Below are 15,321 nucleotides of genomic sequence, written 5' to 3' on the forward strand. Positions count from 1 at the left end.
AGCTCAGTATATCTGGAAGGGACATCCAACGACTTGCTGACTACAAGTTATGTCGAGCTGCTGCACTGCCCTGAACAAATGGAGGTCCGACACGATCTTAGAAGGTATCAGGTGACTTATGCCACCTTAGTGTATTTCTGGTCTACTCATATGAGTATGACTCATTTGTCAGATTCCTTTTCTAAACAGAAATTTCCGTTTCTAGTAGACTAAAAAATGTATTGAGGAGACATGTAGGCAAAGTCAATGAGAGGCTTCACAGACGTAGACAGTACTGCGACAGATAAATTTGGCAAAGTGTTATTTTATTGATTTATTCAGTGGGAAACATTCTGTTGTACGCGTCGTCAAGCAGTCCATCTGGTGTAGGACACCGGTGCCCGTGCCAGCTGGCGCCAGTCAGAGCGGCGCACCAGCTGCGGTGCCGTCCCACAGCTGGTGGTCGCGACGCCGCCTCGTGCAGCGCCGGCTGCCGCCGCCGCCGCCGCCGCCGCCGCCGCTGCCGTCACCGCCCAGCGCCGTCGGCGTCGCCGTGGCGGCGCTGCGCCGCAGCGTCCCGGAGGCGAACTCACTGCAACACGGCAGCACGCCGGCTCGTCAGCGAGGGTGTCGTTGGGTGTGGTGCAACTGCCGGCCTGCTGCTGGGCGCATGTGCCCACTAGCTACACTGCACGATTCGCTACGTATGTGTGAATGTGCATTCCTCAGACCAGAGCTACGATGACTATTGCGCCGGGACACATTTGAGGTCCGGCACTACGAATAGGCTGTTTGGAGAGCTGGTTCTTGCTAGTAGTGGTATCATAATTAGAGGTGTTAGCGATAAAGTCTACTATCTGAGGTTCTGTGGACCCGATGGGTCTTCTTCGCACCAACCATTAGTTCTAGAGAATAAGACCTTTTTTTGTAGGAAATTTAATATAGTTTAATTAGACACGTTTACGCTGCAAGGTGCGGTTTTCGAGTTAAACATACAAAAGTGATATTAAATGTGTTCTAATCCGGAAACCATTCGGAACACGGCATACGTCCACATGAAGTATTTTGTTCAGAATCACTAATACTATCACCCCTCAAACTATGTACCTTTTCTCCTGCCTCACCTGTATCTGACTGTAGTGAACACATATCTACAGTACTGCTGCCATATTTAGTACCTCCACTCCTGTCCTAGAAAAGAGGGCAATCCTGATTTTAAACATTTTTCTCTGGATGCAATTTGAAACACAGCCTTTTTTTGTCACATGCAGGACAACTGATTCTGCGTAATTATATGGTCGTAAGTATAAATATATTAAAACATTTAATTTTCAGAGACGAGAAACGCTTTCAGTGTGTCACACTCCAGGTATGTAGCTGTACCATTTGAAGATATACTAGTTCAGCACACGCAATTCATCTGATGAATAATTATCTTTAACCTAATGCTACCGACTGATAATATGCAAATTTCCTTAACTACTGTGTAGTTACCATTGTAGTTACCGTTGGTATACTTTATTACTCATTGATAGGGTTTGTAGCACTCAAAAAAATGTTTTTTTATGTTCATATATTGTTAGTGCTTTTCATGGAATAACCCATTAACATTTACGAAAGTTTCTGCACAAACAGGAATAAGTGATATGCACATGGGGGTCAGCAGAACCCGAAAAGTGTATAAGGGAGTTGGTGGGTAGTTTGTGCTGTAAAATAATAGTCAGAAAAAATTCGATTCGTTGCACCGTTTACAAGTTAATAAGCATTGCAGTTACCCAGTCAAGCCGCTGCGCGTGCAAATTCAAACGGACCTACATGCACAGTTAGTGCCAATTGTTCTCACAGCTTGGTTAACAGAGCACAATACTGCTCACCCTTTGGCTCGGGCTCGATCCTTACTCCTGTCCCATGTCTAACTTTTGTACCAGTTTCTTGCTGAGTCAACGCTAATTAACTTGGAAATGGTGCGAAATACTGAATTTTTTTCATGACGGTTACTTCCCAGCACAACCTAAGCTACAATATCCTTACAAGCATATGAGACTGTTTCTGATCACCGTGTATACGAAAAATTAGAGGAGTAGTCATGAATGTTTAACCATCACTTCAAAAAATAAATTAATGGAGGCAAAAAGAAGCAGCAGCGAACTGAGTTACTTTAAGAGGAAAGAGTTCCGAATGACTCCAGCCAGGGGCAGTACTAGTGGTCTAAGACATAAAAAAGTGCGTGGTGGAGAACGGAAGGGTACTAGATGAACGGTAAAGGTCAAGTGAGAAGGAACCAAAATCGTTACGTAGTCCGTTGTTGGACAAACAAAAGGGAAAAAAGTTAAGTAATTAATTTTTTTGTTTATTTGCAGTTAATTTCTGGAAATTTGTGGTAAGACCTTATGGGACCACACTGCTCACGTAATCGGTCCCTAAGCTTACCCACCACTTAATCTAACTTAAACTTACGCTAAGGACATCACCCACACACAGCCATGTCCGAGGGAGGACTCGAACCTCCGACGGTGGGAGCCGCTCGGACCGTGACAAGGCGCCCAAGACCGATCGGCTACCCCGCGCGGTTGCAGGTAAATGTCCACAGTGCTGGCACACATTAAACGCCTTTTTCCACAGCATGTCCTTAGGTAAGGTGCATTCGGTCCTGGTGCTGTAGCAGTAAAGTGCAAGCCGTAGAACCATTACGGTCGTGAATTCGAATCCCGATCAGGCACCGGAATTTCTCAGTCTGCATTTACGCTAACCTCCACTTTCCAATGATCTGAAGATATGACAAAACTACACGTCGTTCGGGTTCACGATAAACTGTAGGTCTTCCTTGCCCGGTACGAGTACTGGGATAGTTTTGGCGTGCGAAGCAATGTCCAATTGAAAGAACTTGCAAACAAATGGCTGAAAATGCATCTTGACAGACTCCCAGCCAATCATGCCATACGATTTTATTTTAGGCTGGGCAGCAACGGACGTGGAGTGAAGATGATGCGATGCATAGCATGGCAAATATATGTTAGTGGTACGGCATGCGTGTGACACGACGCAAACAGAAGTGATTCGGCATCAGTAACATGACACCTGTCTTCTTCGGAAGATGAAGGTATTCTGGCTTAAGTGAACTTATTTACCGTTATTCAATACAAGTTTTATTGCGCATGAAATTTCTCCTCGCACAGAAAGCATAGTGTTTCTACAGCCTTGTAGACAATGAATTAACGAAAGGCTCGTATTAAATTACAGATTACCTACCTGAAGGAGGTCTGTAGAAACTTCTTTTGTTGTGTTACTTGTAAACTTCAGTATATTGCTACGTGGATAAAGTTGTGATAGTTCAACCTTTTTTGTGTGTAAGATAACTTAATACTGATTCGTATGGTAAGTATATTCTAAACTGAGTCACATTAATGTGACCGCCTGGCAAGAGATTGCAGCGCGGGCCGATGCTTCACGTGCAGGAAGAGAGTCGGTGGAGTTCTTCAAGGTAAATGCGGGTATGTGCAGACGTGCCGGCTCCAGGCGAGGCCAGCTCCGTCAGATTTATCAGCTGACGATCCATGACGCGAAGAGCCCTGTCATTCTCGACTGGGTTTAAGATGGCCAGACCGTACACTCGTCCTCGTCCTCTTAGAACCACGCACGACGCTGCGACACTTGCATTCTCCTGCTGGTAGATGCCAAAAACAAACTTCACGTAAGGGTGGACATGGTCCCCAAGGACAGACGCATATTCGTGTTGATACATTACGCGCCGGCCGCGGTGGTCTCGCGGTTCTAGGCGCGCAGTCCGGAACCGTTCGACTGCTACGGTCGCAGGTTCGAATCCTGCCTCCGGCATTGATGTGTGTGATGTCCTTAGGTTAGTTAGGTTTAAGTAGTTCTAAGTGCTAGGGGACTGATGACCACAGCAGTTGAGTCCCATAGTGCTCAGAGCCATTTGAACCATTACGCCTTTCAAAATGTCGAGATCACATAGCAAATGACACGAAAGCATTTCCCAGACGATAAATGCTACTGGGTGTTTGGTTTCAGTCGCTTCACGCCGCACTTGATAACGGCCATCTGTCCGATTAAGCATAAATCGTGATTCATCAGAAAATATCACATGTTGTCACTCAGTAGACGTCCAGATGAGGTGCTGGCGCGCAAAATGCAGCCCTCGTCGCCGATGAGCAGCAGTCAGGATCTTGCGGGGGCCCAAGTGCAGCAATATTCGTTGAAGGGCCGTTGAGAAGACACTGTTGCCATCCCATCGGTTCATCTGGGTAGTCAGTTGTTTAATAGTTGCACGCCTATTCGTCCGTTTACATCTCCTTTTCATCTATGGCCCGCGATGCACAACAGTTGCCTCGGCGCCGGTAATGGGAAGTGTGCCATTTTGCCATGGACGGTATACTTCAGCCATGGCGGCACTCGAACAATTTACAGACTTAGCCATTTCGGAAATGCTTCCACCCTTGGCAAGACGCCCTTTTGAACGTCAGATAAATCGCTCCCTCTTCTCGCATTACGACAACGACTGCACAGTTTCCAACGCCCCCGGCACTCTTCATATTCGCTCCACTGCTGGTGCTGTCACATACCGCCTGTGAGTGGTTACTGCACGCTGACGTCGAACATGGGCGGTGGTCAGACTAATGTAACTGGGACCTGTACGTCATCCGTGCAGCACAATACAGATAACTTCATTGGTAACTGACAACAAAGCGACAGAAGGCAACAAAGACTTACAATACAGTGGAGCTGAAAATCGTTTATGTAGTTTCATTTGTAGCCCAAGTCTTGTCTTGGCAAGCCAACGTATCTGTGCAGCTACACTCACGGTCATAAATTAACGATAATGCTGATACATGGTGAAACAACGCTCTGGTGGGCGGTTTGCGGGTTCAAATCGGCGCATGATCATGCGGTGCATTTGACCTGCGGTCGTCTCACGGTGGCGCTGGCAGCAGTCCACATATAGGCAGAGGTGTGTTGGTGCATGTCAGAGTAGGGTGCAGCGAGTAAGTGTGCACACGTTTTCAGACTTTCTAGTGGTGACTATGTGTTGAAAATGGCTCAAAGGACACGTAGTGATGGCGTTATGAGGGCCAGAATACTAGGGCGACTGAAGGCTGGTGAAACACAGTTGGTCGTAGTACGGGCCCTCCGTGTGCCACAAAGCGTGATTTCAAAATCATGGAAACGATTCCAGCAGACAGGAAACGTGCACAGGCGCTATTGTACGGGACGTCCACAGTGTACAACACCACAAAAAGACCGATATCTCACCATCAGTGCCCGCAGACGGCCACGGAGTACTGCAGGTAGCCTTGTTCGGGACCTTACCGCAGCCACTGGAACAGTTGTCTCCAGACACACAGTCTACAGACGACTGAACAGACATGGGTTATTCGCCCGGAGACCTGCAAGGTGCGTCCCACTGACCCCGTATCACAGGAGAGCCCGTAAAGCCTGATGTCAAAAACACAGTACATCGTCATTGGAACAGTGGTCCAAGGTTATGTTCTTGACTTCAGGTATAGCGTGAACAGTGATTCTCTCCGGGTTTTCGTCTGGCGTCAACCACGAACCAGATACCAACCCCTTAGTCTCATTGTTAGGGACCTGTATGGAGGTCGTGGTTTGATGGTGTAGGGTTGGGTTATGATTGGTGCACGTACACCCCTGCATGTCTTTGACAGAGGAATTGTAACAGGTCAGGTGTATCGGGACGTCATTTTGAAGTAGTATGTCCGCCTTTTCAGGGGTGCAGTGGGTCCTACCTTCCTCATGATGGATGATAACGCACGGCCCCACCGGGCTGCCATCGTGGGGGGGTACCTTGAAACAGAAGATATCAGGCGAACCCCATCGCGCACGTCTGGGATGCTATCGGGCGACGCATCGCTGCACGTGTTCAAACCCCTAGGACACTTCAGGAGCTCCGACAGGCACTGGTGCAAGAATGGGAGGCTATAACCCAGCAAATGCTCGACCACCTGATCCAGAGTATGCCAACCCGTTGTGCCTGGCATCGCGCTCTTCGGACGGCAGCACACAAAGAATAACCGATAAGAATGAAACATGGGTAGCAGTTTCCATTATAATTTCTTACAAGGTGCGGCAAACGGTACTGTGCGTAAGCTCGTTGCATGACGAATCGATTCTTTTGTATCATATGAAATGAAGCAACATGGCTACCACGGAAAATTACGGTGCGGGAAAGAGCAACACATCACTAAAAATAGAACATCAAACAAACAACGGTCAGGAAGCACTGCCGTAAAACGGATTTCTTGATAGTGTGAGAGACTCAACAGTGGGCTTGTTTTATGTCTGAAACGAATTTACTGATACAACTACGAAAAATAACAATCAATGTAAAACAACCAAATTAACAGAATGACACTTGTAAAGGGAAAAGGGAAATGAATATTACAAGTCTAATTCTCTTCTATTTAACACCTTAGATTTTGCTGGCCTCTGGTACTAAATAATTTACTATTTAACCTTTGCTTCTTATTCCTGAAACATTTCTTCTTCTTTCATGCCAGACTCAAATCATTTCACGATTATAGGACGCAATTATTCGGAATACAACATGATTTACTTTCATCAACAACTACTACCAATTTGACAGCCATTGATTGCTGGAACACACGTCATTCGCTTGACAGTATGTCAAAGCAACATACAAAATACCTAAGACTTCATGACGGACGGCATTTTTTTTCTCATACAACAATGGTTAATATCCACATTGATGTAGTACGTGTTCTGAAACACTAAACTGTTTGTCACTCACAAACACGCCCGACGAAACTATGTCGTTTGTCATTACTATTGTACGTTGTAAGACGAAAGACGCTGCAGTGTTTGATTATATTTTTTTCTTACAATAGGCCTATTTAAGCGTGATAGCCATTTTCAAGTTGTCTGTGAAAACTACATAGTTTGGGAAATATTTAGAATTATTAAGTAGATAATTTAACCGATAATAGATTTATGGTTTTCTACGTGCATCACTTGGTCCCGGATCCATATAATATTGATGTCTCAGCTGATGTCATACTGTTTCGTAAGTCTGCTCCGTTGATGTTGTTGAAGCTATTTTAGGTGTTTAGTTTTTTGCAGAATAACACATTTATGTAATTCACGAATTATTAATGTTTATTTCATAATTATGTTTCGTGACAGCTATACTGAGAGCTGAGTTACATGGTTACACCCAGTTTGTTTATGTGGTATTTTCTAGATCACATCTTTGCATTGATTGTATGATTCTTGCTTATGTGGTCATGTAATTTAATGCTGTTGTTTTTTATGGAGCTGCTTATGCCAGTTAGTGTTCTGGTATGCGAGGTTTGTGACAATTTCTCAATGTTGTTTATGTAAAAGCAAGCGTTCCAGTGGTTACTTTTACTTTCGTGGTAGCACGATCTCTGATATATCTGCATTACATTTTGTTTTCCTTCGTATGTCTTGTTTGGAAGCATAAATTCGATAACATTTTCTGTGTAATATTTATGTTTCAAATCTACCTGTTCATTTAGAATTTCTTGAGGGTAGTTTTGTATGTGTGAATATATTTAGATTTCTTAAAGAAAACAATAGTGGTTCTTTTCGTGCTGTGTGTAAAACTTTGACTGCCCCCTCTGTATCGTGAGCTGTATGTCGTTCTGTTTTGAAGTGACCGAAGTTGGTTCAAATGGCTCTCAGCACTATGGGACCTAACTTCTGAGGTAATCAATCCCCTAGAACTTAGAACTACTTAAACCTAACTAACCTAAGGACATCACACACATCCATGCCCGAGGCAGGATTCGAAACTGCGACCGTAGCTGTCGCGCGGTTCCAGACTGTTGCACCTAGAACCGCTCGGCCACTTCGGGTGGCTGATAGAAGAAAATTGATGGCTTGCTGTCTCTATCTCTTATATGTTCTCGGTATTGAGTGTTGAAATACCGTCCAGTCTGACCTACATTACATTGTTTTGATGTATTCCTGGTTTTGAGGATACGGTTGGTTTTGTTTGTCCTGTGTGTAGTAGCTAACGTTTGGATTTAATTACTTTTCCAATTCATTAACGAAATAGTTATTGCATTTTTTGCGTTCGAAGTATTATTAAATTATCGAGAGACGCGAATTATCACGAAGTAAATGTAAAACACCCGAACCTCACTGATCCAGCGTCATAAGCTACAACTTATTCATGAAGAAATACTTTCTAATACGTGTATTTATTTATTTATTTATTTTGTCATCGGTCTAATGACTGGTTTGATGCGGCCCGCCACGAATTCCTTTCCTGTGCTAACCTCTTCATCTCAGAGTAGCACTTGCAACCTACGTCCTCAATTATTTGCTTGACGTATTCCAATCTCTGTTTTCCTCTACAGTTTTTGCCCTCTACAGTTCCCTCTAGTGCCATGGAAGTCAGTCCCTTATGTCTTAGCAGATGTCCTATCATCCTGTCCCTTCTCCTCATCAGTGTTTTCGACATATTCCTTTCCTCTCCGATTCTGCGTAGAACTTCCTCATTCCTAACCTTATCAGTCCACCTAATTTTCAACATTCGTCTATAGCACCACATCTCAAATGCTTCGATTCTCTTCTGTTCCGGTTTTCCCACAGTCCATGATTCACTACAATGCTGTACTCCAGACGTACATCTTCAGAAATTCTTCCTCAAATTAAGGCCGGTATTTGATATTAGTAGACTTCTCTTGGCCAGAAATGCCTTTTTTGGCATAGCGAGTCTGCTTTTGATGTCTTCCTTGCTCCGTCCGTCATTGGTTATTTTACTACCTAGGTAGCAGAATTCCTTAACTTCATTGACTTCGTGACCATCAATCCTGATGTTAAGTTTCTCGCTGTTCTCATTTCTACTACTTCTCATTACTTTCGTCTTTCTCCGATTTACTCTCAAACCATACTGTGTACTCATTAGACTGTTCATTCCGTTCAGCAGATCATTTAATTCTTCTTTACTTTCACTCAGGATAGCAATCTCATCAGCGAATCGTATCATTCATATCCTTTCACCTTGTATTTTAATTCCACTCCTGAACCTTTCTTTTATTTCCATCATTGCTTCCTCGATGTACAGATTGAAGAGTAGGGGCGAAAGGCTACAGCCTTGTCTTACACCCTTCTTAATACGAGCACTTCGTTCTTGATCGTCCACTCTTATTATTCCCTCTTGGTTGTTGTACAGATTCTATATGACCCGTCTCTCCCTATAGCTCACCCCTACTTATTTCAGTATCGCGAACAGCTTGCACCATTTTATATTGTTAAACGCTTTTTCCAGGTCGACAAATCCTATGAGCGTGTCTTGATTTTTCTTTAGCCTTGCTTCCATTATTAGCCGTAACGTCAGAATTGTCTCTCTCGTGCCTTTACTTTTACTAAAGCCAAACTGATCGTCACCTAGCGCATTCTCAATTTTCTTTTCCATTCATCTGTATATTATTCTCGTAAGCAGCTTCGATTCATGAGCTGTTAAGCTGATTATGCGATGATTCTCGCACTTGTCAGCTCTTGCCGTCTTCGGAATTGTGTGGATGATGCTTTTCCGAAAGTCAGATGGTATGTCGCCAGACTCATATATTCTACACACCAACGTGAATAGTCGTTTTGTTGCCACTTCCCCTAATGATTTTAGAAATTCTGATGGAATGTTATCTATCCCTTCTGCCTTATTTGACCGTAAGGCCTCCAAAGCTCTTTTAAATTCCGATTCTAATACTGGATCCCCTATCTCTTCTATATCGATTCCTGTTTCTTCTTCTATCACATCAGACAAATCTTCACCCTCATAGAGGCTTTCAATGTATTCTCTTCACCTATCTGCTCTCTCCTCTGCATTTAACGGTGGAATTCCCGTTGCACTCTTAATGTTACCACCGTTGCTTTTAATGTCACCAAAGGTTGTTTTGACTTTCCTGCATGCTGAGTCTGGCCTTCCGACAATCATATGTTTTTCGATGTCTTCACATTTTTTCTGCAGCCATTTCGTCTTAGGTTCCCTGCACTTACTATTTATTTCATTCCTCAGCGACTTATATTTCTGTATTCCTGATTTTCCCGGAACATGTTTGTACTTCCTCCTTTCATCAATCAACTTAAGTATTTCTTCTGTTACCCATGGTTTCTTCGCAGCTACCTTCATTGAACCTATGTTTTCCTTCCCAACTTTTGTGTTGGCCCTTTTTTTAGATGTCCATTCCTCTTCAACTGTACTGCCTACTGCGCTATTCCTTATTGCTGTACCTATAGAGTTAGAGAACTTCAAATGTATCTCGTCATTCCTTAGAACTTCCGCGTCCCACTTCTTTGCGTATTGATTCTTCCTGACTAATGTCTTGAACTTCAGGCTACTCTTCATCACTACTATATTGTGATCTGAGTCTATATCTTCTCCTGGGTACGCCTTACAATCCAGTATCTGATTTCGGAATCTCTTTCTACGAGTAACTGAAATCTTCCCGTATCTCTCGGCCTTTTCCAAGTATACCTCCTCCTCTTGTGATTCTTGAACAGGGTATTCGCTATTACTAGCTGAAACTTGTTACAGAACTCAATTAGTCTTTCTCCTCTTTCATTCCTTGTCCCAAGCCCATATTCTCCTGTAACCTTTTCTTCTACTCCTTCCCCTACAACCGCATTCCAGTCGCCCATTACTGTTAGATTTTCGTCCCCCTTTACATACTGCATTATCCTTTCAATATCCTCATACACTTCCTCTATCTGTTCATCTCAGCTTGCGACGTCGGCATGTATACCTCAACTATCGTTGTCGGTGTTGGTTTGCTGTCGATTCTGATTTGAACATCCCGGTCACTGAACTGTTCACAGTAACACACCCTCTGCCCTACCTTCCTATTCATAACGAATCCTACGCCTGTTATACCATTTTCTGCTGCTGTTGATATTACCCGATACTCATCTCACCAGAAATCCTTGTCCTCCTTCCACTTCACTTCACTGACCCCTACTGTATCTAGATTGAGCCTTTGCATTTCCCTTTTCAGATTTTCTAGTTCCCCTACCACGTTCAATCTTCTGACATTCCACGCCCCGACTCGTAGAACATTATCCTTTCGTTGATTATTCAATCTTTTTCTCATGGTAACCTCCCCCTTGGTAGTCCCCACCAGGAGATCCGAATGGAGGACTATTCCGGAATCTTTTGCCAATGGAGAGATCATCATGACATTTCTTCAACTACAGGTCACATGTCCTGTAGGACACACGTTACGTGTCTTTAATGCAATGGTTTCCATTGCCTTCTGCAACCTCATGTCGTTGATCATTGCTGATTCTTCCGCCTTTAGGGGCAATTTCTCACCCCTAGGACAAGAGAGTGCCTCCTCCGCCCTCTTCGACAAGGCCGTTGGCAGAATGAGGTTGACTTCTTATGCCGGAAGTCTTCGGCCGTCAATGCTGATTATTTTAGGCAGTGGCGTGGATCGAATCCGGGACCGAAGACGTTTTGATTATGAATCAAAGACGCTACCCCTAGAAGCTCATTCCACCTAAATCAGGAGTATGTAGACATACATGTCATGCACGAAAAACATGTTTGTTTGTTGTCATTTTTTACTATGATACGCACTTTTCTTGACGTCTAACAATTTTGTATGGAGTCTAATGACCGCGCATTATTACACTTGACTCGACTTTCCAATGCGCGAATATTTTTGTAAACGCAACTATCTTTGCTTCAAAAACGTAAGTGTTGCAAATTCTAACCGTTTATGGCTGAGATGTAGCAACAATACTGGAATTGGCTTCTTCTTTATGGAGAAACAAGACGTCTGTGTGGTTTTCTCTTCAACTACAGTTGTGTTGGCTTACTCGGTACATTACATAATGTAGGGACTGCATTTCATACAAGATTCTCATGTTCCACATCCACTGATTTGACTAGAAATGTGGTGAACAAAATTTAATGTTGTCAGTGAAACATATAAAGTCTTTCTGCAACAGGCAATGTCTTCTAGTGTTAAATAACTACTTTTTTGTTCTTAAAAGAAAACCACATTCTTCAATAAATGTCTGTATGTCACAAGAGAATCGGAAACAAACTGTTCTGCTGTGTGCCGTTTCATACCCTCCACGGTCATTAGAAAGATAAAAAACCCAAATGTGGTGTAATTTTTAATTATTTTTCATTTTTATGGCACTACATACGCTCTCCATTGTAGAAACGATATTACAAACCAATAGAAACGGTACTATTCGCACCCATGTGATCCCATATTCAGAAGCGTTGCTTGCTGGACACTTAGAGCGCTACTGTCGCAGATTATAAGAACAGTGAGCAGGCGTGTCATGGCTCTATGCGTTACGCTGTAGTAGTAGGTGGGTAGGAGCAGGAGCAGGAAAATTACGTCGGTACTGCAGTGAGTGAAGGCGGTTTACCGGTGCAAGAAAGAATACATAACTTTGTACAGATGCGAAGTCTTAGACCCGTCGTACGTAGGGCAAAGCTGTAGCGAAGTTTCCTGGCTGACTGCACCTGATAAAAACTGGGCTGAAGCAGTCGTATAGCTCGACAGTACCGGCTAGAGGGCGCTGTCGTCTGTGTCTCATGGTAGCGCCAACCTTTGAAACTATGCGTTGCTATCGATACCACGGTAGTAGTGGAGGCAGTGCGGTACAGTTTAATCTGTGTTGGCGATTGCCGAACTGGGTTGGCAAAAGTTCCTTGCCCCAGTGTAGTCGAACCTGCGTGATTAATACTGACATTCTATCCTTTTCCAACTTTATTTTAGAGACTAGATAGAGACTCAGAACTTGTTAAATGCTGTTGTGTTATGGGGATAGTACTACATAAGCAACTAGTTCAGGTCCATTTGTTGTAACAATTATTAGCACACTGGCACTAGGCCATGGCAGTTGCTGGAATGATTAAAGTTGAAACAACAACTCTGCTACTGGCTGAAGAAGACTGTATATGGAAATCTCCAATACTGAACTCTTTCAGGTGTAAGTGCTGATAACGTGTTGTATTTCTGTTTACCGACATAGACTAATGCTGGATTGTAATGGACCTGTTAATGACTAAACAGTGGTCGGGACACAAACAGCCGTTTATATATATAAAAGAAGGGGAGCCATGTTTTATCTCAGATTAAGCACTACTCAGAGGAATGACGGGATCAGCACCTTTACAGCCCCACTTCATGTGATGGTGCAGTACTCAATAGTATGTATCAACACACGATGCAAATGTCTAACAGTTCACCAATAAAATGTGAAGCTGTGGGGAAGCGCTCAGAGATACAAACACAAAAGATGATGTTGTTTTCTATACAGACAGAAAGATTTTTACTCTAATGTCAGCGGTAAAACTCCATCACTGTCAGAGAGTGTATGTCTCGTTATATCCAACACGAGTGATAGAGAATTATGCTAAGACATGTGAGATCCAACAATTTTTGGGAAACATAGGAGCAGGAGGAGGTCCACAGGATATCCTGGCACCACATACTTGCTTCCAAAGGGCCGGTGGACATTGGATATATACCTATGTACATTTACGTACCTACGTATATACCTAAAGCGGTTATCGCAAACAGCTGTGAGTGGGGCCGACCTAGGGGCATGACACAAATAAAACTAGAAGTCAGTGGATTGTTTGTTGACGATTCGAAATGTAATTTCTAGAGAGAGAATCTTTACGGTGCTGATATCATAAATGAGACCACTGTAGTGCATGTGGCACAGTGTTCGTTGCGCTGGCCAGATAAACCACTGGACGTAATTCCAGCTACGAACCTAAGCTAAATAACGACGCCTTGGAACTAGACCTTCATCATTCACTGGACAAACCAATAGTAAGTAAATAAAGACATAATCGTGGAGCAGAGGCTATAGCATGTACAGAAATATAATAGTAACTGTCACAGAAAAACCATGACAATGTGTGGCTCAAATGCTCGTACTGTTTTGGTTCTAGCTAGACATTGTGTAACCTATATTTGTTTTAGCTAGAAAACCGCACAATCATTTGAGCTCCCAGAGCATTAGTAGCCAGTAGACTGGCGTAATATTAGAAAGTAAACGTTAATTTAATAATCAATCAATGGATATTTTGTTTCACAGTGGATTAGAACAAGGTTACTCGAAATATATTGTTAATATATGTCAAAACATGACGAATTAGCAAGATTTTTCCCGAGCTATCTTTGGCGGATGGATCAATGGGAAGGATTTCGAAGTTGCAACTATCTGTTTCACGATTCCAGCTTGCAAAGCAAATAGCGCCTGGATTGATTCAGCTAAAAGGTGTCGTAGGAAAGGTCTTCAACGACATCAAGCTTACTAGGTGCACTGGCGCAATATCGTGTTTCGGGCGCTGGCATCTGAACGGATATGTATAACACCACGTCGCGTTCTCTGGAATTGCTGGCATTGACCGAAAACAGGGGATACAATACCATGGTTGCTCAATGGCAATGCCAACGGCTCGAACTTAGTGATGCTTAGCGAGCAGAAACGCTGCTCTTTAAGTACGGTATCCGACGAGGTTGTCATATACAGGGTGGTCCATTGACCGTGACCGGAGCAAATATCTCACGAAATAAGCATCAAACGAAAAAACTACAAAAAACGAAACTCGTCTTGCTGGAAGGCGGAAACCAGATGGCGCTATGGTTGACCAGCTAGATGGCGCTGCCATAGGTCAAACGGATATCAACTGCGTTTTTTTTTTAATACGAACCCCCATTTTTTATTACATATTCGTGTAGTACGTAAAGAAATATGAATGTTTTAATAGGGCACTTTTTCGCTTTGTGATAGATGGCGCTGTAATAGTCACGAACGTATAATTAAGTGGCAACACGTAACATTCCGCCTGTTCGGACGGTAGTTGCTTCATGATACATTACCCGTGTTAGAATGGACGGTTTACCAATTTCGAAAATCGTCGATATCGTGTTGATGTATGGCTATTGTGATCCAAATGTCCAACGGGCGTGTGCTATGTATGCTGCTCGGTATCCTGAACGACATCATCCAAGTGCCCGGACCGTTCGCCGGATAGTTACGTTATTTAAGTAAACAGTATTTCAGCCACATGTGAAATGTCAACCACGACTTGCCACAAATGACGATACGCAAGCAGGTGTTTTAGCTGCTGTCGCGGCTAATCCGCACATCAGTAGCACACAAATTGGTCGAGAATGGGGAATCTCAAAAACGTCGGTGTTGAGAATGCTACATCAACATAGATTGCACCCGTACCATATTTCTATGCACCAGGAATTGCATGGCGACGACTTTGAACGTCGTTACAGTTCTGCCACTGGGAACAAGAGAAATTACGGGACAAGTGTAACATCAGCGACC

General features: G+C 43.5%; 1 protein-coding gene across 1 annotated transcript in view; it reads right to left on the reverse strand.

Annotated features, from left to right (window-relative positions):
* Window positions 1–399: 399 nt before the first annotated feature.
* LOC126281825 (adipokinetic hormone/corazonin-related peptide receptor variant I-like) overlaps window positions 400–15,321 on the reverse strand; it is a 156,656-nt gene continuing 141,734 nt past the window's right edge. Inside the window, exon 5 of the mRNA XM_049981054.1 lies at window positions 400–571. Within this exon, the coding sequence (XP_049837011.1) occupies window positions 400–571 (172 nt within the window). The remainder of the gene's footprint in view (window positions 572–15,321) is intronic.

The sequence above is a fragment of the Schistocerca gregaria genome, chromosome 7 (genome assembly GCF_023897955.1).
Source record: "Schistocerca gregaria isolate iqSchGreg1 chromosome 7, iqSchGreg1.2, whole genome shotgun sequence".
Taxonomy (NCBI): Eukaryota; Metazoa; Arthropoda; class Insecta; order Orthoptera; family Acrididae; genus Schistocerca; species Schistocerca gregaria.